Source organism: Centruroides vittatus, unplaced genomic scaffold (genome assembly GCF_030686945.1).
Source record: "Centruroides vittatus isolate TY-2023 unplaced genomic scaffold, ASM3068694v2 contig_4, whole genome shotgun sequence".
Taxonomy (NCBI): domain Eukaryota; kingdom Metazoa; phylum Arthropoda; class Arachnida; order Scorpiones; family Buthidae; genus Centruroides; species Centruroides vittatus.
In genome coordinates this window covers 1,245,489-1,270,267 of record NW_027122214.1, presented here as the reverse complement: position 1 = coordinate 1,270,267, position 24,779 = coordinate 1,245,489, and the positions used below count along the sequence as shown (strand labels likewise).

Here is a 24,779-nt window from a genome sequence, read left to right as displayed (position 1 = left end):
ATGAATTAGGCATATTATAGACAAGATTAAAATTGGACGATATCATTTTGATATTATATTTTTAGATAATTGCCGGATGGCTAAATGGTTAAAGTGTTAGCCTACCGCTCTGGAGGATCCGCGAACGAATCCGAACGAAACGAAAAAAAAAAAGAAAAAGTATATTCTGGACTTCATTTATATGTAATAATATTTATTTTAGTTAATATTAAAATATTTAAGACGATTCGATAAATTTTAAATTATATTAAAATTTCCATATAAAAGGATTAAAGTTATATCTATTTAACTGGCAACACTGCTCTTACAAATGACAAAAAATAATGCTGTTGCCATCTGGTTAGGAGGAGGATCCTTTCGAACATGTCTGCTTGTGAAAGATGATTTTTTTTTAGAATTTTTGTTTTTTGCTCTTCGATTAATTCAAAATGAGTGAACGGAGTATTAAGATATCACCTTACATGAGTAAAGAATTCAGCATATTAAGCATTTTAAAAGATGTAAGTGAATTTAACATTATTTAAAATACAGTAATATATCTGATAAACTGTGTGAACTGTATTTATCTTTTCTTGAAATTGATTAAATGAAATTTAAATTTCACACGGACTTCGAAAACACTTTTACCAGTGTCTTCCGCCATATTGAGTAATACACGCACTTACTCGCGCCAGATATGCGTATATGTAACAATTTCTTTCTATTAAAAACCAATAAATGAGCCGCTTATTTTGAAAGTAGCCTAAGTCCGTTTATCTTTAAATCCAGATATTTAAGGGTTTGCGTTTTAATTAAATACCTTTAATAAGCAAAAATTTAATGTTATCTCTCCATATATCTTACAAAGCTATTACTATAAACACTTAAGAGTATGGCAATAGCTTTTTATGCTCTTTAACGTCACAATTTAAAAATGATCAAATATTTTATGGGACATATCATAAATGTACACCTAGATTTATGATGTGTTTCATCTTGATGTATCATGAAATTTAATATTTTATGATGAGTGTCTGCTGTTATGTCCCTTTGTGCATTGTTTTGCTTTGTTAATTTCATGACAGTTGCTATCAGTCAGTTTATTGACTTTCACCACAATTATTAAGGAAAATAATTTATCTGGTTATTTATTTTCTGTCTGTCTTTATCCTACCGAACTGAATATCTTTTCCTTTTAATAGTATGGCTGTTGATGGTTTTACCACTATTACTTTTACTATTTTACAAAGTTTACAAATCTTTGTATAATCTCATAAATTTCAAAGAACCATCTATTATTTTTCCTTGAGAAAATTTATACCATACATCCTGTACATTCATAAGTAATGAATCGGATGTTTCTTCTTTTTGGGTGGAGAAACTGTAGTGCTGCTCCAATAATTTGTATAACTGTAAAACTAACTTGTTTCCTTTTGCCGATCAGTCAGTCATAATTGATTTAACTGCCAGTATGATGGCAGTAAAGTTGTCAAACTTCAAGATGCAATTTATCTTATCTGCCATTTAAAATTATCAAATTTGTGCTAAAATTCTCATGCATATATATATATATATATTCAATTATATATATAATTCTCATGCAAATATATTAATCTTGTTTTTTTCCCAATTGAAGGAATCTCAGAACATCATTCTGATTCACTTCAGCCATTTGTAATAAAATGCATACAATGTCTTTGGTACATGAAATCTTCAAATAAGGTCTCATTTTACTTTTCTGAATGCTTAATCATATAACTGAACAAAAGATTGGTGTTAGAGTCGTTAAATGAAGTGTTTGTAATGATATCAAATTCTTTAAAAACATCAACAAAAGGGAAAAGCGGCTTGTCCGCTGACGGAGCATACAAAATGCTGCTAGTCAGCACCATCAGCATTTGGTGCTGACTAGCATATAGTTTATCATATGGTAGCTGGTGGCAACTATATGATAAACAGCATGTTACAGACCTCCAAAATTTCATATTCTTAACATAGGGGAATTTCCCTCTATTGTTACTTCTTAACTCTGAGTTACACTATCAAATCTATATTGAAAAGTGATTTTGTTTTACATGACCTTGAAAAGTCGTAAAATGAAATTACTTTTACTCGTCATAAATTTAAAGTTGCAAATTATGCAGTCCTAATGTATTTATTTGAATCTAAAAAATACCTTTAGATAAATTGTAGACTTTAACTTTGTCATTAGAACTTTTACATTACTTTTACTTAATAAAAAGTTACGATACAAATGACCTCAAAAATCATTTTCAAGGTCCCATCCAATTCTCCACACATGACTTCCTATGTAATTACATTAATAAAATATATCTTCAATACTTCAGTACTTTTTGGAATGAAAAGACTGCAGGGGACTTTCACTCACCCTGTATACCTTTCAAATATAGCCTATGAGAATGTTATTGGTATTTAATATCAAAAATAGAGTTTCTTCACTTTGAGTTAAGCAAAATATACTCCATGATTGTTATCTTATTTTAGCCTATGTAATATAGAAAATTATTGTGTGTGTGTGTGTGAATAATAATATAAGTGTAATATTATTGCTCACATAATACTATTGCCATCATTAATACAAAATTTAGTCTTATAGTTTCCAATAAAGCAAAAATTATTTATTTAAATCAAAATTAAAACACTATAACTTTCTTAAAAAGCAGTCCCTTTAATTATAAACACTTTTGACCAAATTATCATAAAATCTTTGATTAAATCACTACAGCTTCAAAATCATATCCAATTCTGTCTTTACATGATAGATAAGTTTCTGAAAAATCTGTTTAAAAAAAAGGAGTTCATAAGGGAAATAAGATTGGTTCCGGATCTTAAAAACCAGTAAAAATAATATAATTTATCTAAAAGAAATAAAGCACATTTTATTAACATAATAAAATGTGCTTAAACAAAATATTTCAGTTTTAGTTAATAAATTAGAAAAGGAACAATTTTAACTAACTTATTTGCAAAATTTAATAAATTTATATTATACACATTTTATTTTAATATTATATTATATTCATTTTTCAATTGCAAGTAAATACCAAAATGTCTTGAGCATTTAACACCAAATGGTATACAAAGACAATTCTGTATTGAAAGAAATCAAAAGAAATGAAATTATATAAATAGTGTCCAACTTTGAATCAAGTTTTTCTCTGTTTTAATCATGGGGAAAAAGTTGGATTGACAAACCATACATCCAAATAAGTCATGGAAAAAACAGCAAAATTGTAAAATTGAGTGTGTATAGCAGCCTTAAATGTAAATTCTAAATTTTCTAGAAAAGAAAATTTGAAAATTTTATCTTAAAAATTAAAATCAAAATGAAATTTTTAAAAAGGCAAATTTATTGAAATGTTAGATCAAAACAAAGCATAGAGAACTGAATTTTGTTTCCAGACCCTGTTAAATCAGAATCATGTAAAAAAATATCAATGTTAAAACAGAATTGTGTGTACTGTACAGTACATTAGGTATCTCAACTCACAAATGTGTGAATTTGCAATTCAAATAATTAGCTTACATGAAATCTTCAAATAAGGTCTCATTTTACTTTTCTGAATGCTTAATCATATAACTGAACAAAAGAATCAAGAATTAAATAGCAAAAGCAGCAAATGTCTTGCTTGTAAACTTATTTGCCTTTTTATTCATGATGTTTGATTTTTTTAATAAATACATGCACAATGTATAAACATACAGTAGAGCATTGATTATCCGACCCCCAATTAACTGACCGCGTTCTAGTCGGCAAATTCAAATCTCCGCCAGTGATGTGACGCTACAATATTTGGTTATGTCTTGGCTACTTTAATATTATTTTTGTTAAATTTTTGCATGTTTTAGCTGGCAGCACTGGCTTGACCATGAAAGGGAGGCCAGTATTTAAACCAGGCCTAATACACTATACTAATAATGTATTTTTTCGTACTTTTCGGTTATCCGACTTTTCAGTTATCCGACTTTTCAGTTATCCAATTAACCCCAGTTCCCAATTAAGTTGGATAATCGATGCTCTACTTTATCTTAGATTATATTTAATACATTATTAATGATATTAAGTAATTCTTTAAAATTTTCTTAAAAATAATTTATAAAATGTATGCAATTAGAATTAAAGAAATTTGAAGATAAAACTTGAATTAAAAAACATTTTTAATTTGAAAGAGTTTACCGTAATAATTTAAGTGTTAGAATGAAATGATTAAAATATGGAGTATTTATTATGAAATTGAATTGACTAATTGAAAAAATTTTTCAAGAGCTTAAAACATCTCTAAAGAAAATTTAATTCTTTTTAATTAATCTGATATGTTTTTATAATGGAAATAAATATTTTTTAATAAATGAAATCATTTGTTTTCCTTATTATTATTTCCTATTAAACCAATAAATATAAAATATTGTTTTGAAGTTTTGCAAACATTTTCTCTATGTTCAATTAATACTGTTGTATGTTACACAATTTTATCAAAATTATGTTGTTATATGTGTCTTGCAATGTTTTTCAATAATATTTCCTCATTTTTAATTGTTTTCTCTTTTTATTACTTCAACACTTTGTTAAGTAATGCAAAAATAATTATCACGATGAATATTGTACCATATTATGTTTGAATTCTTTCAGTAATGCATAATCTAGTATACATCCCTAAATAGGCAATGATACACAAATGATAAACAATGGAAAAGGTTTTTTATTAAAAAGTTTCTTGAATATAAAAAATACATCATTGAAATATTTTTTTAATGCTAAAATTTTGAGTGGAGCATATTTGAAATGAAAAAATCAGGATATTTATAGTTAGTTATGAAGTCTTTGCTACATTATATTTTTAACATTGATATATGTGTCAATATGTTGTGGTTTTTTTTTTTTTTTTCCTGAAAAAAATTGAAATTTTAGTTAGTTTTAAATCATTATGAATATTACTCGATTAATGTAGAAATGGTATTTCTGAGCGTATATTTTAATTTGAAAAAGTAGTGTATGGTATGGGACAATTTCATATTAATTCTATATTTAGATAATCTAATTATATATAATTCTATATTCTAATTAATAATATATTTCTGACAGAAGATCTGTTGTCTGAAGTATAATTATTAACATTTTGTTAGTGAAGATCCTTCTTACTCGTCTCGTGATCTTTACAAATGTTCCGTTAGAAGGTCCGTCGGAAAGTCACACCTCCACACTCAATGATTAGTTATATACAGTTTATTTACAAATATTTACAAAGATATACACTATGCAATAGCATTACGTACACTACAGTATCGAAGCTGTGATGCAGCACGTCGACTTAGCTGGCCTGGGAACACGAGTCACTCTTCCGGAGATGGCTTAACCTCGTGGCCGTCCGTCTCTACAACAACCTTTCTCCAGAGGACTTTCCAAGAGGAGAACACTCTCTCTATCCGCCTCAAAGGTCTGCCTGTTGTTAGAGACCGCCACGTACCAGGTCCCTCGCCCTTTCTCCTCGCTTTTTTGCCACCCTTCCAATTTAAGGGATTCTGGCACTGCCTCCTGCGACCAATCACTTCCTTCCCCTTCTTAGAGCCTTCCAAGACGTCCGCCCTATCTCCCGCCGACGTAGCTCACATTTGCGTCCGTGCTTTATTTATTTTTGTTTTCTCAAGCTGGCCGGCACGTGGCCAACACATTGACCCTTAAGTGGGGACGCTCCACCTTTGATCCTTCCGGCCGTTTATGGCCCCAGCTCCAGGTGGGAGCAATTATCTCAGTCGGGCGATTTCTTTGACTCAGGCCGCCAAAGGCGACCTTTACACCTCCCACCGACAAGGTTCAAACTGCGCTTCAACAAAAGCCGGTTTGACCTAAACAATACTGCCACGACACACAGCAATCTTTACCGTACAAATTATTTTGTTACACTACACTTCCTCCTTTCTTATTACAAGGATCAAGTTACTACAAATAATAAACTATACTAACAATATACAGTATTTAATATTTTACAGAAAAAGATATTTTACACAGTCAATAACATCTTCGGCAAATTGTCCCGTCACATTGCATTCAGAATCGCCTGGTAGATACTGATTACATCGATCCGAAGGACTTAATACCGAAATTAAACTGCCTTGTCTGCACGATCTGGGGGTTCCGGATTGCTCCTGATTTCCCGTCTGGATAGTACGTCGATCTCATTACGATTTTTCCCTCTTCTGTGCGCGATTTTTGCCTTATTATCCCGCGCTACCAATGCCCTAGGGACCGATTGTTCCTTAAGAGGCGTGCGGTCAACTAGCCGAAGGGGAACGCTTGCCTGCCGACCATGACCCGCCTTACAATATTTTCTAGCATCGCTCTTTTTATTTGTCGTGGGGCTCGTCCTATTTTCCCCGCTTTCTTTCGCAACCGTAACCCTCGCGACTGGTTTCCGTCGCCTATTCGTTTTCGTCCGTTCGACTCTCCTCAAAACGCAATAATCGGCTGCCGAAAGTAATGCATCTGTACCGCAGCTAAGTTCGTCAGTTAATGCGCAAGTTATCAAGGCTGGAGCGTAATCATTTTTCTTTTTATTCGACCTCCCTTCTAGTCTTACAGGTATTGTCGCTAACACTGCTGATACCTGCTGCCCAAATGCGCTGATCAACTTAACCTTTCTCGCTGCCCGCGACACGTAAACAGGCACTACAGATTTCCTAATTACCGTCATATCTACCCCCGTGTCCACTATTGCAGAAAATTTATTACCTTTACAAGTGAGCAGGAGATTTTCGTTTCTACTAACGGGTACGTTTCCGCTGATCGTTTCCCTGTTCACCTTTACCCTAGCTACTAGCTGCTCGTCCGATTCTACTGTTTCGTCTATTTTAACCGCTCGCGTTGCTTTAGGCTTTGGTCCTTCCTCTTTAATATTTCTCCGAGGACAATCCCTTCTGAGATGACCCATTTGGTCACAGACATAGCATCTCATTCTTGATCCTCCATTGTTCGCGCTCATGCCTCCAGTTCTAGTGACTGTTCTATCCCTTTCGCGTTCAGGTATAAGTCTAACGTCACCCTTTTCCACAGCCTCCGCATGCTTATCTGCGTATCTGGCTAACTCTTCCGGTGGGAACCAGCCTTTACCTTCTTGCAACAAAACATAACGCTTAGTGTCAGCATCTAACTTAGTCTTAAGGTGATCCGAGACCACTAATTTTGTTAGCTGCTCAAAAGAATCTACGCCTCTACTATTTAGATAATACCGATACAGATCCTCCATTCTAGCTGCAAATTGGGGCCACGTTTCTTTGCTTCCCTTTTCAGCGGAAGTGAACTCTTTGAGGTACTCAGCGGCAGACAGTCTCAGCTCGTCTAGTAGGAATTGTTTTAAGGTTTGGTAATCCCTGATCTCGTCTGCCGTAAGCCTATTTAACGCCGTTTTACATTTCTCCGATAGCACCGTTAAAACTAGCTGCCCCTGAAGTTCTTCCGGCACATCGTACGTTTGTAACACTACCTCTACGGCCCGAAACCACGACGGTACTTCCGCCTCCTTGTCTGGCATTTTAGGTAACGCCCATCTGATTTTTCTAGCTAGGCTATCCAAGTTACCTCCCAGCTCAGAGTTATTACTAGTCCTAGAATCACTTCGTAGACGATCTCTCTCTAACTCTATTTCGGCTAGTCTAATTTGCATTTCCATTTCTTTTTCGCTCTTTCTAATGTCCATTTCTTTCGCTTTTTCTATGTCTTTATTTCCTTGTTTTTAGAGTCTATTTCGGCTAGTCTAATCTGCAAGCGTAACTTCTCTAACTCGTCAGACTCACGTCCCTCTATTTCATTCTGGTTGTCCGTAACCTCGACCTCGGGGTCCAAAATTTCCCTTTCCGGCTCCGTATCCATTTCCTGGGATTGACTAAGATCAGCCCGACCTCCCTGATCCTCAGAACATGGCATACCCCTTTTTGACCCTTGAGTCCTTCCGCGTCCCGGCATTCTGAATACAAACAATCAAGAACAACTTACCAATGTTGAGTTCTGTTCCGCCTTGATTTCCGGCTACTCTTCCTTCCGTAAGTATCCAAATCTCGAATGTGGGCTCAGTACTTTCCTGTCGTCTTGCGAGAATCTCCTGAAGATTTGCAAGAATATCCTGTCGAAGACTGCGCCAGTGAAGATCCTTCTTACTCGTCTCGTGATCTTTACAAATGTTCCGTTAGAAGGTCCGTCGGAAAGTCACACCTCCACACTCAATGATTAGTTATATACAGTTTATTTACAAATATTTACAAAGATATACACTATGCAATAGCATTACGTACACTACAGTATCGAAGCTGTGATGCAGCACGTCGACTTAGCTGGCCTGGGAACACGAGTCACTCTTCCGGAGATGGCTTAACCTCGTGGCCGTCCGTCTCTACAACAACCTTTCTCCAGAGGACTTTCCAAGAGGAGAACACTCTCTCTATCCGCCTCAAAGGTCTGCCTGTTGTTAGAGACCGCCACGTACCAGGTCCCTCGCCCTTTCTCCTCGCTTTTTTGCCACCCTTCCAATTTAAGGGATTCTGGCACTGCCTCCTGCGACCAATCACTTCCTTCCCCTTCTTAGAGCCTTCCAAGACGTCCGCCCTATCTCCCGCCGACGTAGCTCACATTTGCGTCCGTGCTTTATTTATTTTTGTTTTCTCAAGCTGGCCGGCACGTGGCCAACACATTGACCCTTAAGTGGGGACGCTCCACCTTTGATCCTTCCGGCCGTTTATGGCCCCAGCTCCAGGTGGGAGCAATTATCTCAGTCGGGCGATTTCTTTGACTCAGGCCGCCAAAGGCGATCTTACAAACATTTTGTTTGTTTATATTGCACACTAGATAAACAATATTCTATTTAATCTATTTAAAATTCAAACTTTTGTAAACTTTTTAAAACGTTCTCAATATTTGAGTTTATTTTTCAAACATTTTATTCTCATTTTGATACACTACAAATTTCACAAAGTCATCTACAATTGTAATATTAAAAGATTTTATGTATCAACATAAAATCTTTAATATTACAATTGTAGATAACTTTTCTTTTTGTGAAATTTGTGGCGTACCTTTTATGAATGTAAGGTATTTTCTATTTTAATTTTATTATGTATTTTAGATCTGGGTTTCTTTCACAATATTCAGTTTCTAATGATATTTATAGGAATTAGTACTTTTGAATTTTAATAAGTGATAAATATATCATAGGGTGCGACTTTAAATATCTATAAGTATGTAGATATTTCAATAATTAGGCTGCAATTTGAAAAAATTGTAGACCTATAAATTCCCAGTCATCCGTGTCTCTTTCCTTAATCTCAAATGGAGTTAGATGAAATCCAAGACCAGATATGGGAATCTTAGAGACAGGAGGCTCGATTAACTATATACAAACTTGATGCAAACTGAAAGTAATGTTTCAATTTAAAAATTTTCTCCTGAAAAGTGTTAGATAGATGACTGGTACTGTACAACTCTGTTGTTAAAGGAAAAGTATGATGTACAGGAGCAAGCCAATGCTAATTTGTGGTAAAGAGCATATATTTTAAATGAAAAAAATTTAAAATGTGATTAAAAATTGCAGCCCAGCATTGTGATGATGTCACAATAAATAAATGCTCATTGATATTTCAAATTCTTTTGGATTTTATTTTTCTTGAAGTACAGCATATACTATAATCTTGCCTATTACAGATAATCTGGTTATTTTGAGGTCAACTAGAATAGACAATTGATGGTGAATAATGTCTTAACTTGAAGCTTTTGTAAAATGTGAAATTAAATTTTATGTTGTGTTGAATTCTTTGCACTGAGATTAGGGATGTTACATATTAAATATGGATTTGATTCAAAACCCCAACAAATCAATATTTTGATATTTAAAATTCCAATGTATGAAAAGCCCAACAAATGAAAATTAAACAATTTCAAAGAAAGCATTTTGTTAGCTTCTATAAATTTTACAAATTAGTTATTTTCAGTATTTTGTGTTATTTTACTTATAACATGTAAGTTATTAAAGGTTTTTTTTTAAAAAAAATCTATTTGAAAATTTCAAAAAAAAAAAATTGATATTGTGTCAAGAGAACACAGAATTCATACAATAGTGGGATTTTAATTGTGTCAGCATTATGACTGTTGGTAGTGTTGCCACCTTCTCAAAATTGCTGATCCGGACACAGGTCAGGTTTGTTCGAACAGAAGTCCCTGATGCATGCGCAATGTTATTTTACCATGCAAAGAAAAATGTGTTCTCCAGTTCTAAACCAGTTAGAACTTGTCTAGGGCAACATAATTAAATAACTTAGCTTTAAAGAGCTGAGAAGCCAAAAAAAAAGTTGACAGGTTGCGACATACGTCGGAGTAAGATGGTGAATTAAGTTTTTTTTGGTGAGGCAAGAGTGTGAAGTCTTTCACTGTTAAAATAAAGTAAATTTATAAAAATATTTGCTAGTACTTTGTTTCATCGTAATTTTACAATTTCTACGAAATCCCAGACAATGAATTAAAAACTGGACGAGTGGCAACAAACTGTTGGTCTTTTATCAGGTTCCATTTTATGGTTGGTTGGGACAATTGTAAATTTTTCCCTTATTCTTGTGTAGCACAATTTGAAAAGCTAATGCAGATTTTTTTTTAAAATGCAGGAGATACTTATTTATCAAAGTCTTTATTATGGTCCATTGCTGTATTTAATATTTCATTTTGTTTACTAAAAATGAGGTGTCAATTTTTTTTCTCTCAGGATTTGGTGTCGTCATAAAAAAGAGTGCCACCATCATTAGTGAGCTCTTGTATCATATTTTTGTATTAATTAATGAGTTACACTAAGGTAAATTTATATCTTCCTATTTTGGCTCTGTACCATAGAAACTGCAAAATTTGGCATTTACAATTACCCAAACCAAAAGCAGAGGAAAGGGTAATTGTAAATGGTACTTATAAATATAAACCTGCCAGTATTTATAATGAAGTTAAAAATGAGCACCTAGAAATACAGATAAATTTCTTTTCAAATTTTCTCCTTATATATTCATGCAAATAGTTTTACCTACTTATAAAGGGCACTAAATTCTACATGTTAAATTACTGATGAATGTTTATTAAAAATTGCATGAAGGGACTTACGATATTCCGTTAGTCTAATTTTTATAGTATAAAAGAAAAGGTTTGTATCAAATTATTTCCGACACATTGTAGCCACAACAAGAATGCTCACTAGCCATCTAGCTGAGCACCAGGATGATACGGTGAAAGGAAAGCACACCACAGAGCTTGCAAAAAAAAATGCTTGAACAGAAATACAACCCATTATGGGCTTAAATAACATTACTCAGATGCTGTAGTGACCAAAAACTTGTCTTTATTTGGGAATCTCTCCTCACAACAACCTTGGAACTGTGCAACACCCCCTCACTTGACCTGCCCAGCATGTGAGTTGCCCTTTATAAACAGTTAAATAATGATAATAGACATCTGCTATCACACCTTTAACGTGGGTCTATATCCGTGCAAGTGCTGCAAGATGTCACAACATCTAGCATAATGGAACTTTGTAGCATGTTCATAAAGGTTTTTTAATTTTAATTTACATGTATGTTCCTCTCACATTAGAACATTGTATTCCATTTTTAAAGTTTTGTTTGCCTGATGATGAACATAAGCTTGTTGAAAGCACTAGCAAAAATAAAAAAAAAACTGTTATTTCTGCACTCAGTGTGCCTCTTATCAAAAGATAATGAATTTTATGACTTATTTTCTGTTTTTATTTCATCCTCTTGTAGTTCTTTTTAATTGTGATGCTACTAAACCTAAAATGTTATTACTATACTTTACAACTAAATATTTAAATCTGTTAAGAGAGAGAAACTGTCCAATTTCTGTAACTCTCCTCTCTTTTTCTGCATGAAGCAGAAAAAAGCTTTGAATTGTTTTTGAATGCTTTTTTGAGTAAATGATGTAGTCTTCATTTGGATCATTATTTAAAATTGTGCCAGCAGTTCTTTTAAAAATAAGCATGATAAAAATCCAGATTGTGTGTGCCACCAAAAGATAACAGGTAAGTAGTAAGTGATTGGATTAAGTGATGTTAGCCATTTAACCAATTCTTCTGAATGTAAATTGGTACCATTACTCCCAGCAGTGTGTAATATCGTATTTTTCTTTTAAAATTTGTAATCACTAAATAAGTAAGTGCAAGTACAAATTTCTCTGCACTTTTAATTTTAAAAAGTTTTGTATCATTTTAGAAATTTATAAGTTAGTAGCACATTTAAAATTGTGTTGATTCATTCTGTCACTTAATTTATTCTATTTTTGTTAAAAAATATTGTTAAAACTATGATTAAGTTTTTATCTGTGTTATACTGGCAGTGACCACATTATAATAAATCATTGCATATTAATTGAATTCTCAAGTGCATAATATAAACCACACTAATGTGAATCAGTTGCTAAATGATGTATCTGTAAAAATTAAATAAATTATTTAAAACAATGGAGTCAGACTTTTTCAATCTTACTTAATCATGTACTATCAGAGAGTACACGAAAATTTAAATTTTCCTCCTTATCTGACTTATGGAGGACTAAAAGTTTCTCAACTCTAAACCATTTACTAAAAATAAAATAGAATTAGAATTAAAAGGTTGAAAAACTGGTTTGGTTTTTTAACCTTTTAATTCTAATTACAATTAAGATTGATGTATCTTTTTTTTTATTTATAGATATATTTTTGATTTACATAATTATATATTTCAAATAATATATATATATATTTGTGTGTGTGTATAGGTATCCCTTGTACGACATGGTACTTCTACAACATGGTTTGAAAATTGGGGATATCCCCATAAAACATGACTTCTGGTTTCATTCTAACACAGTTTCAGAAATTCTCTATACAGAATTTCACAACTTTTAAGTGTATACTTCGTTATTTAATATTTTTTTATTCAAGTAAGCATACATGTTTCAAATTTTGTGCTTTTTATCACGTTTACTTTAATTAATGAAAACTGATAGAACAAGGAAGAAAAAAATTGGACTAACTTTCCTATCAATAGACTATCATTGTGTTTTGTTTTTATAGATTATCCTTTGTATTTAGTAAAATTTATTTAAATATTTTTACATAAGTGCTATTAAACTTATTTCTAACTGTAGGTAAGTAATCATTTGTATAATGACGAATGAAATAAGATGGTATCTCAGTACTCGAACAACTTGGTATTCAAACACAAATTCTGGAAAAAATTGCTTATTACTCGATGAATGAATGCAACCCTCTAGAAAATATTTTTGATTAATAACAACTTTTTAATTTTATTTAGTCATCTATAAAAAAAACATTATGATAAAAATAAAAAAATTATATTGCTGATATTTCTGATCAAGATCAACAAAAAAAGCTGAGATACTTAAAATTATATTAAAAATATATAAATTTTGATAAAACTTTGATAAAATTTCATAGTTATCCTTTTCACTTCCCTGACTTTTCATCCAAGGCGAATGTTGAAGTAATCATAAACCAGTATTAAAAACTTTAAAACAATTACTTTGTTATTTTCTTTATTTTTTTCGTAAATGTATTTCGATCTTCCAATCCGCATCAATCCTGTCCTTACTTGATAGATACCTGAAAGAAAAATTTAAACAAGACATCAATTAGTACCTATATTAACCAACAAACTAAAATTTACAGTTAGGAAAAAGAAAAAACAAAATGAAGAAAAAATGAATTCAGTGGATATAGTATATGAATTAAATTCTAATAATAATAATAATAAATTTATATATAAACAGATTTGACAGAACTTAAGACTAGAGTCAAAAAACATTTAACATTATTAAGACTAAACATCATTGGTCACCTGGGATAGAACATCAAAAGTAATGTATAATAAATCAAGATAATATTGAAATATCATTTCACTGAAATAATGAAAAAAGGAAAATAAGAGAGCATATTGCTATTATGAAAAAATTAAGAGAAAATATAAATTTCTTAAATTTGAATGTGTGTGTGTGTCTACATGAGAACTTGAATGTTATGGAAAAATTTTGTAAAGCAGCAGTTTTAAGTTGTTTAAAAAGTATTTATGTACCTTTGTATTTTTAGTTTTATGATGATATTTATTGTTTATAAGCAAAACTATATCTTATGATGTGTAATAACGCTGATGAGAATCGGAAGATCGAAATGCATTTATGAGAAAAATAATGGAAATAACATAAAATAATGGTTTTAAAGTTTTTAATTCTTGTTTATGGTTATTTTAATATTCACTTCAGGTGAAAAGTCAGGAAAGTGAGAGGAATTACTACAAAGTTATATCAAAAATTTATACATTCCTAATATAATTTTAAGTAGTTCATCCCAACTTTGGTAAATACAGAAAGTTAAGAATAATTTTTCAATCTTTTTTTAATAGATTTAAAAGAGCTGAGATGACTACAATACTTCGTAAAAAGAAAATGCTTTCATTTAACTAAAATTAATATTAAGGCATAATACAATATTTTTGATTGTGATTGTTAATTAATTATTGATTGGAAATAAATTATTGAGTGCCTTAATAAACATATTTCACTTAGTAACTAAAAAGAATTGTATGCTTTTGCTAACTTCTAGAACTTAACTCCATGTTTTGTGTTAGTCCTTTGTTTTCTATAGCACAGATTTGCATAACACTGCACTTTTTCCAATTGTGGGAACGCCGTGAGGTACGACTCCGTTCTACCTCCTTTTTGTCGGCGAACAGGTCGGCAAGACCCACCCCACTGTCAAGGATGGCTAATTTTTCACGATATCCCATTTTATTGGGATCGGGTAATTAATTGTCAGGTCGAGTGGAGGAAGTGTGTGGGTTCGACGATAAAAGTAAGGCGATATTCGAATAAACGGACCCAGGATGAAAACACATGGCGATTTATTTAGACGGACAAACAAAATACAAAAATCTACCACGTTCTGTCCCTACTCGTGGGAGAGAGAGAGTTCACAATTGTTGGGGGGTTCATACCTCTCGGATATCGACAACAATCGCAGAAGGTTCTTCGGGCGTCTTCTCTGGCGGTGTGCGGCAGGATCGGGCTTGTAGATGGAGGCTCCGGCGTCTTCGAATTGACCTTCGTTTGGGACTCGGTTTCGCCGGGACGTTTGTTTTCTTCGGACGTCAGCCACCCCGTTCTCAGATATCCCCCCCCCTATTTATACTCCCGATCGCGTCCACTAAGATCACCAATCGCGACGGAGGGCTATGATTCGGGCTCCGTGACGCAGAAGGCGATTCCGGAGAGGAGAGAAGCGAGTTTGACGGCGGAAGACTGTACATCCTTTGACTTGTGATTGTTATCTCTGATTTTGATTGTTATCTCCCGAGGGGATTTGAAACAATGAAATTTTAAAATCGGATCGGCTTAATTCGGTCCTCACACAATCATAACTATCATGTTATACTAGGGAGACCTGTATATACACAATGATACTACAATGTAAATACTACAACAATATATTTTTCAAACACTGATTTTATAAATATTTGTAAATTTTTAATTTTATATAAAATAAAATTTTGCTATATTTCAGGTTGAATGGACTGAACCCTGGATAATAATCCTAATGATGACACATGGTTTTATTACATTTCTAACATTAGTTACTAGACATCATGGAAACTTTCAAGCAGGATTCTTTTGTATATTATGTAAGATTGCATTTTATTTTTATATATAAACTAATTAATGAAAATTGTTTATGAATTATTTTTATTGTGTCTATGAACAGATAAGCTTAAATTAGAATTTTCCATTGTAAAAATTAACTCATATCTGCAGTACCACACCTGGATAACAATAAAATAAGACATTTTATAACCAATAACTGGTACAAAGTACAGCTAAGTCAATAAATAACAAATGTTTTCATAATATGAAAACATTTGTTATTTATTGAGATATATTATTAGTATGTCTTATTTTATCTAATTTAACTAATTTAATTTTAATTTTTGATTAATCCAAAAGTTATTAACACAAAAACACCAAAGAATTCAATGAAAAGCAAAAATATTCTATGATACTAATGTTCATCTAAATCATGTAAATGATTCATCTACAATGAACATCATTTGTGCTATTTGCTGCATATACAATCAGTTTGATTTGTGATTAATACATCAAAAGTTTATTATTAGTTTATATCAGTTAAACTAGTTTTTTGGAATTTTAATACAGAATTTTTTAATTACTAATTAAATCATTTAAAATTTATATTAATTTATTATACATAAATAAACTTTATCTATTGTGAATGATGAAAATAGGTGTTTTTGTTCTTAATTAAATTGAATTTAATTTATTTACTGTATTTTATATACATACATATTTTTTAATCCATATTTTGTCTTGCAATTTATGCTGTTGATAATGACTTGCATTCAGTCTGAAACAAGAATTAGCAGTCATTCAATAAATTAATAGATGTTTATAGCTATACTCATTGTTTGTACTATACATTCACTCACTTGTTACATCAATACAAAAAGAGTTTTTTTAGTAACAAGAGCATTTAAATTGTTTTGATACTTAAGATGTCTTCAAGATATAATAATTTTCCATTTAATGTTATGTGAAGAGGGAATTTCCAGCAGTGCTATTTCCAATGCTATTTTGACTTTTGTATTGTTTTTGTGATTTGTTAGCAGATACAACTTATAGACTGTAATCAATATTATCTGCAGGTTCTTCATTCACAGATTTAGCCAATTAAGATCGAAAATTTTAGAATTCTAAAAAAGTTCCAAAAAGCAAAACGGGAATTTGCTTGTATTTTAAATATTCTGTGTTGCTCTATGTATTTTTCTTACAGATTGCTTTTGTTCCATGAACTTAAAGTGTTGAAAGAAAAAAAAATGTTACATTGCTGCTGTATAGTATGTAGTTAACCTTGAGATGGTTAATCTGTACTCAACATATAGTCCTTTTCCTTGTCATTATTTCATGAACAATACAATATAGATATTCCTTGATTAACATGGGTAATTAATCCCTCAATCCTACCGTGTATTTCAAAATTGCATTAATCAAAATCTGATATCTATGTTAAGTAAAGACATCTGGTAAAGCTGTGTGAATTAAAACTTCTGCTGCATATATAAAGAGATTGCTGCAATTAATTTCATTTGTTAATTAAATTCTGTGTTAAGCAAGGGATACCTGTATAACAATAATGTACATAACATTTACATTGTATTAGATATTTGAAGTAATCTAGGGATGATTTAAAGTATAACTTATAGAAGAATGCACATAGATTATGTGCAAATACTACGCAAGTTTATATAAGGAAATTGAGCATCTGTGAATTTTGGAATCTTACTTATTCCATCACACAATTTTATTGTAACACAAATATTTTTGGCTTTGTTTAGGGACCTGCATCAGGTTTTTAAACAAAAAATTGAGTATAATAATAAAATTGTTTGCTGGAAAAAGTAAGGAAGATAGTCTCATGAAACTTCCAGCTTTTGAGGAGTCTCTATATGCATCATGATTAATTTTGGTATATGCAATAAATTTTTTTAAGTATTATACTGTAAATTCGTAATAATCACCGATAAAAGTTTGAAGTATTGAAAATTTAATAAATTAAATTGAATATACACAATGGTTTTAATGTAATTGTAAAGGTTCTTTTATACTGATGACATTATTCCAAAAATAGAATTTCTAATTTATAATACTACCAATGTTAAATATAAATAATAGAGTAATAGCAAGGAATCAAATATAAAAGCACATTTCTACGAATTTCTTAATTTATAGGATGGAAATGTATTTTCATGACACTGTAAATTACAGCTATTAATAACTTTATTCATTTACAATTATTAAACTTTTTAAAATATGTATATTAAACTAGATATTAGAAAAATCTGGATATATTATATACCGTATTTTACGGACTATAAGACGCTACAGACTATAAGACGCACCTTAATTTTTAAGCAACTTTTTTTTAAAAAATACCTATAAGATGCTACGGACTATAAGACACACCTGAATTTTGGAGGCAATTTTTCGAAGAAAAAAAGTGCGTCTTATAGTCCGTAAAATACGGTAGTAAGTCTTCAATGTCATTTTGTTATAAAATTGATGAGAAAAAATAATTTATAAACCTTTACAATTATTGTTCTCTTAATTATTATTGAATTTTCTTTATAAACAATAAAATTTGATTTTTTTGAGGTAGGAATTAAATATTAGAGGTTACAAAAACGAATCCAATAAGAATAATAACCAAATTCTTCTTCCAAAATCTGATTTAACAGTTTTTAATTATTATACGTTCACCTACTTTGGAATGTAACCTATATCCACATTAATAATACATAAGACGACATATAATGTCAATGTAAAATTGTAAACAAACTTGCCCTGTTTGAATTTTCCATTTTAAATTTATGCAGTGCCTTCTGCAGTTGGTTGGAATTGCCAATTGTCTGTACTTGAACTATGTGGTGGTAGGAGGTTCTTATAATTTTTGCTTTACAAACATTCTTTATTAATTATCTTTAGCATCATCAGTGATGAAGATTAAATCCCTTTTCCCCCATATCACCCATCACCACTATGACTGCCATCACTCACTGATATTCACAAAAACTTGGATAATTAATTAGTTTACTTGTTTATATTAATCTGTCTATGAAAAACTCAAATTTATTTCAATGTTTAATATTAGAAATGCTTTGGGTCTTTATTTAGAAGTTTGGTGATGATTTTGTGAACAGAAACATGCCACAAGATCTTAACTCTTGTTTTTATCAATTGAACTATGGCAAAATTGGTTTTGTTATATATCATTTTGCTTAAAGTTGCAATTTCCAAGATCCTATCAGCATCAATAAATGAGGACTTAATCTACTTTTGGCACTCACATTTACAATATTCATTGTTTTTTTAATAGATGATGATAAATTGGTTAGAAATTTGTCGTTGAAATTTCAGAAATATTTATTAGAAAAACTGTTTTGTATTCTTCGTGGAAAGCTTATAGTAATTGTGACATAATTTAAACTGACTGTAATTAATCAAAATTGATTCATGTACTTTAGCAATTATAACTGCTTGTTCAGGAAGTCAAAAATTTCATAAAATAATTTTGGTTTCCTGAGTAAGTAATTATAATTTCTAAATTATTATAGTGCCAAGTTTTAAGGACTACCTTAATTCATATACAGTACATTATTCATTTAATTTTTTTTGCTGATTTAATCTATATATAATTTTGTAGATATAGATAAAACATATTTTGGAATATTTTCATTTAGAAATTAGATTTATTTCTTGTAAGCTGTTAGTTTTAATGAAGCAATGCAATAATTATCATTCATACATTTGTTGCATGCATTAATTTTCTCAAATAAATGAGTTAGTTTGTAAAAATCTTTGATGAAAAATATTGAAGTAATAAAATAAAAGGGATCTTTCATCAATCAACTCATCAACATTTTTGAATAATTGACTTTGAAAAAGTTTTTAAATGCTACATCTTAAAGCATTTTTATTTTAATTCTTATTTTTTTCAAAACATTATTTGTATTAAACGATGCCTACTATAACAGGTTCTAAATTTTAACAGTTAAGTCTTTAAAAAATTCATTGTCTAATTATTAGTATATAAAGCACATTTAACAAGGAAATATGAATTTATTGAAATGCATATTTTTTTAAATGAATTTTATTTTTTAATTATAAATAATTATTATTGATTATACTAGTTTTTAATTTACATTAAATATATTTTACAGTATTACTAGTGTATTTCTCTGAAACACTAAATGAGATTGCTGCAAAAAATTGGAAGTAAGTTCAGTAAGATTTTACTTAAAAAATATTAATAATTTTCAAATAAAGTATAACTTGAGGTAAAAATTTAATTGTTTGAAAAATTACATGTAAAGTAATTTATTTTTAATTAATGGTGTTTATCATTATTTATTTAAATGTTTATAAAATAAAATATTTTTCAAATATTTTCAACAGGTATTTTGCCAGACATCAGTATTTTGATAGCAGTGGATTATTCATATCCATTGTTTTCTCTACACCATTACTTTTAAATTGTCTTGTGATGGTTGTAAGTAAAATGTTTTCATATTTTATATGTTATAATAATAATATTTCTGTAGAAATTATAAATCTGTTTACTTTTAGGTTTAAATTTTTTTTTTTTTTTTAAATAATTTACTTGTGATCTAATGTAACAAGTCTCTGGATCCAAAATATCATTTCATATTATAATTACATCTATATTCTATCAAATTAACATATTTTGATAGAAAGAGATGTACCAGCAACTGATTGCTAAACATAGGGGGGAAGAAAATACATTATTATTATTTTCTGTTGAATACTTCATTTTAATACATGCATATATAAATAAAAATTAAAATACCCATATTATATTACTTAAAAAACCATGCATTTATCACCATAAAACAAAAAAATGGACAAAAAGTACACTTTGAAATAATTTATTTACAATGATTCCTGAAGTAGGATGTAATGCCAAATGATTCAAAAAAATAAATTGCTATGTTTTTAATAATGACTATCTTCCCAACTCCTCCTTGTCCTATTTTGTTCTACTTTTTGGGTGTAAAATTTTGAATAAATGGATTTTTGTAGTGTTTAGCCATTTTGACTGGATGAAAAATTTTTCATAGATTTATTTTCAAAACTGCTATAGCTGTTTTCTTCTTAGTTTTGTGTCCACATTGTACAGAAATACATCAATTGTTTTTACATCTCATATATATAACAGGAATTTTAAAACTAGTCAAATTATGTATAATTTTTTACCTCCCAGTGTGCCAAGAAAAATGAACAGTTAAGATCAAAAATATTTTATTTATAACAGTTAGACAGCCTTTTTAGCTACTTTTCTGCATAATTACTATTTCAATTTAGGCATTTATCATACCATGGAACCAGTTTTCTATATTTGTAAAAATGGGCTGGCAGAATTACAATTTAATAAAATGTAATAAACATAGAGAAGATTGGACTAGTATCCATCTGTAATGTTTATTACTTTTTATTAAACAATTTTCTATATCTTTATCAAAGACTGTGGCTGATTAGTTGCTCAGCCAACCTTTCATACTGGACTTCAGTTAGTTTGGAATCAAGTTAGTGGACCCTCTTGCCCACTGCTTCGTGTAAGTGAACAGTTGGAAATCACATTGTCCTGAGTCTGGACTGTGTTGCAGATTATCAAACACTTCCCTTTGAACTTCTGGAGTTCCCATGTCTGTATCAGTGTGAGGATAAACATTATACCCAATGATAACATTTCTCTTCTTTTATTTTTTTATTGCTTATTGTAGTTATTGAAGAGAGACACAGTATGCAGTTGCAATGATGGTCATCCACACTCCATGAATTTGGTCAACAAAACTCTTCAGTCCCAAACTCAGTTGTCATAAGCTTTTTGTTAAAAATTGTTTGCTTGAACTCTTGAAAGTTGAGACCCAGTGTGAATCCACTAGTTGCTCTCTTGTTGCTACATTTTCAAACTTGACCCATTGCTCATTGTCCATCACTGTCTTGCCAAAAACTCATTGCCCTCTGTATGGTAGCACAGCAGAAATATCAAGGTTAAGTCAATTTATTGAGTTTTATGATTGTCACTGAGTTTCTCTGTTATGATGTGGTAGAGAGCTGACTTTGATATTTGAGGGAATTCAAAGCAAATATCTCACTAAAACTGAATGAGGAATACAAATACACCATCACAGTACTTGATCTAGTCCAGCAATTAGTTATTTCTTTGTAAAAACAAACATTTTTGGTTTCTTTACTATCATCTTCAAGTAATATTAAAAAATGGAATATTCTAAAGAACAAGATGTACTTTAAAATTGAAAACTACTAATCAGATGTGTATAGATGGCTGAAGTAATTAAATCATAAATATTTATCAAAATGTGCTTGCTAAGCAAGAGAGATTCATTTTTCTTCTTTATAATTAATGTAGCATTCATGAGGGAAAGAACTTAATCATCCTGTTGCATGATGCTATGTTAATTAACTGCAGTACAAAGGGTTATTATTTAATATGCATGAGATAACCATCAAAGTACAGGGCTAAAAAACAAAAATGTTAAAAGGTGCAAAATCAAATAAATTTATTCAATTGAATGTAACATAAAGCTTGTGTGTGAAAAGTATGATACCAAAATTGGAATCAATGAAATAGCATTGTAAATAATACTACATTCTTTTGAGTTACATTATATTGGCTTCCAAGTGTAATGATATTTTTCATATGATCTTTATTGAAGTCAGTTTAAAAAATTATCACTTTATATTAAAAATGATACTGAATAATACTTTTTTGGAAAAATCAGTAAACATAACATTATTAAATTATTTTTTATATTTATATATATTGGAACCAGTTTGATAAATGTGTTTGTTTGTTATCTTTAGAAAACGTTTTACATCAGTTCTGATAAATTGAATTTTGGAGCTGAAATTTTTTTTAAGTGGAACTTTAGCAAAAGTAGAGAATTGACATTTAACAAACATTAAATTATGTAAAATTAACTTGAATAAAAAAACAAATTAAACATAAGCCATTTTACTGGAAAAGACATGTTACAGATCTTTGATTTAAAGAGCAAATGCGATTATTTTTGAATTATGTTGTTTATAATCTGTTTGCTGCTATTTAATATTTCCTTGGCTTTCATTGCTTCAAAATTATAAACATCTTTAATAATTTTGTAACTTGATCCTTCAATTAACTATTAATTCTTGAGTTCTATTAATGATCATGAATTTTTGTCTAGAACATTTTTTTCATAGGATGCATATTTTTCAAGATATTTTGGATGACTAATTAAAATGTGACACCCTCTGTATTGATGGCTTGACATCTGAATCATAGTCTTATAAATTAGCATAATTCAATTATTTTTCCTACTTTATCATGGCAGAATTAATATTTCGCTGTAAAATTTGAAAGTACACTATGCATATTAATAGTAAATTTTAAGTTTAGTTCTTAATTTTTACTAATAAAAAAAAATTTCATTATAATTACGTTTTTTTTTTTTATTTTTCTAGGGCCAATGGCTATGGACATCCGGTAATCTTATGGTAAAATTAAAACAAGCCCAATTGAGGAAAGAAATAAAAGAGAAAGAATTAAATAAAGCATCATCTATAAAAGATGGTGACATTTTTAAAAAAAATGAATGAGTTAGTCAGTTTTCTCTCTATTAATAATACTATTGCCTAGATCTAACTTGCCAATTAAAGAACTGCTGCTATAAAGCAGATCTCAAAAAATATCATATACATTTAGATGTATATTAAAATACACTTTTTTTTTTTTTAATGGGATTGTAGTGGCTGTCTTTCTTCAAAATTGAAATGTATGTAATTCTAATTTTGTTTTCAAATTTGACAATATATTGGATTGTTTCAGTATACTAAAACTTTATATTCTATTTTAGAAACACATTTTGCAATTTTAGAATTGTTTTAATTTTGAATAATTCGTATATTATAAGTATTTTAATATTGGCAGTTACATTTTAAATGAAAATTAATCCTTTTTTTAAATAGTGTATATTCAAAATTCATTTATAAAAAAAGTAGAAAAACTTGTAAAAAGTTTATTATTGAAATTTAAAGCATTAAATTAAAAAGAATTTATTTTAAAACATTTCATATTGTTAAGTTCATTATACAGAAAAAGCAGTTTTCATGTTTTAAATATCTTTTCACTTTCAATTTTTAGAAGTTAAAAAGCCTTAAAATAACAAAATATCAGTCACATTTAAAAATGAACAAAACAAAGCCAGCACATCATTAAATGTTTAGTTGACTCATCTCTTATTTTATTGTAGAAAAACACCATTAAGTGATTAATTTGTGAGAGAATTTATATTAAAGGATTGGCTTCAAAACATTTTTCAAATATTTTATTATTGTAAATGATAGGAGTTATTAGAATGTTTCTTGCTAATAAGAAATATGTTTATAAAAATTATAATTCAAATTTGTTATAAATTTGAATATATTGCAATATAACAAAATTTAGAGTTAGCCATTTAAAATTATTCATTGTTTGATGTTTTAATTTGATATTTATCTTGTTTTATTATATTCAAACACTTGCTATGTAATTTAAGGAGTCACTCTATTTTAATTCAAATTAAAGGCTTTGAGATTATTCAATCTGATGATGAGATGAGACTGTCTTGGACTTTTTAAATCAGAATTAAAATAGTGTGACTCCTTACATTATACAGTGAGTGTTTGTCAACTCCATCAACATTATTTTCCAATTTAAAGTGATATCTAGCTTCATATTTAATTCATAAAAAATAAGTAATTATTTCTTAGTTTGCAGTAATCAGAAAATTTCCAGTCATTATATAACAGTGTTAAGCAACCATTTTCTCATTTCTTGGTGCAAGCTGCAAGGAAATATCATAGGCTTCCAGTAGGCTGCATACATTTCTTTTCTTGTAGGCTTTAAGCCTGCTGAATACCAACATACTCCATAGCTGCCAGTACACTGCATACCAAAATAATATATGTTAACTAGTAATATATAGTTTATTTTCATCTTTTCATTGGTCATGTTTAGTTTTGAATGTTCTTCATGACAAACAACAGCTTAATATTGCATAATGGCATGAGACAGAAAATATGAAAATAAAATTAATTGCCAAAACTCCAGGGACTGCATGCCACCAGG

The 24,779-nt window shown here is 30.0% G+C and overlaps 1 protein-coding gene and 1 long non-coding RNA gene across 2 annotated transcripts in view; one reads left to right on the top strand and one right to left on the bottom strand.

Moving 5' to 3' along the window:
- The first annotated feature begins 301 nt into the window (after positions 1–301).
- Tmem18 (transmembrane protein 18) lies at positions 302–23,508 on the top strand. Its single transcript, XM_067271462.1, has 5 exons — positions 302–500; positions 15,585–15,702; positions 19,810–19,864; positions 20,045–20,138; positions 23,135–23,508. The coding sequence occupies exons 1-5, from the start codon at positions 429–431 to the stop codon at positions 23,267–23,269; spliced, it is 474 nt and encodes a 157-aa protein (XP_067127563.1). The 5' UTR covers positions 302–428; the 3' UTR covers positions 23,270–23,508.
- Positions 10,015–24,779, bottom strand: part of LOC136976241 (uncharacterized) — a 71,683-nt gene continuing 56,918 nt past the window's right edge. The window contains exon 4 of the long non-coding RNA XR_010880899.1: positions 10,015–10,032. This is a non-coding gene — a long non-coding RNA (uncharacterized lncRNA). The remainder of the gene's footprint in view (positions 10,033–24,779) is intronic.

Excerpts from the sequence above, each read along its gene's own strand:
- Tmem18 (XM_067271462.1), top strand. The coding sequence starts at position 429 with ATGAGTGAACGGAGTATTAAGATATCACCTTACATGAGTAAAGAATTC. Across the intron at positions 501-15,584 it reads TATTAAGCATTTTAAAAGAT|GTTGAATGGACTGAACCCTG; the intron begins GTAAGTGAATTT and ends GCTATATTTCAG. Across the intron at positions 20,139-23,134 it reads TAAATTGTCTTGTGATGGTT|GGCCAATGGCTATGGACATC; the intron begins GTAAGTAAAATG and ends TTATTTTTCTAG.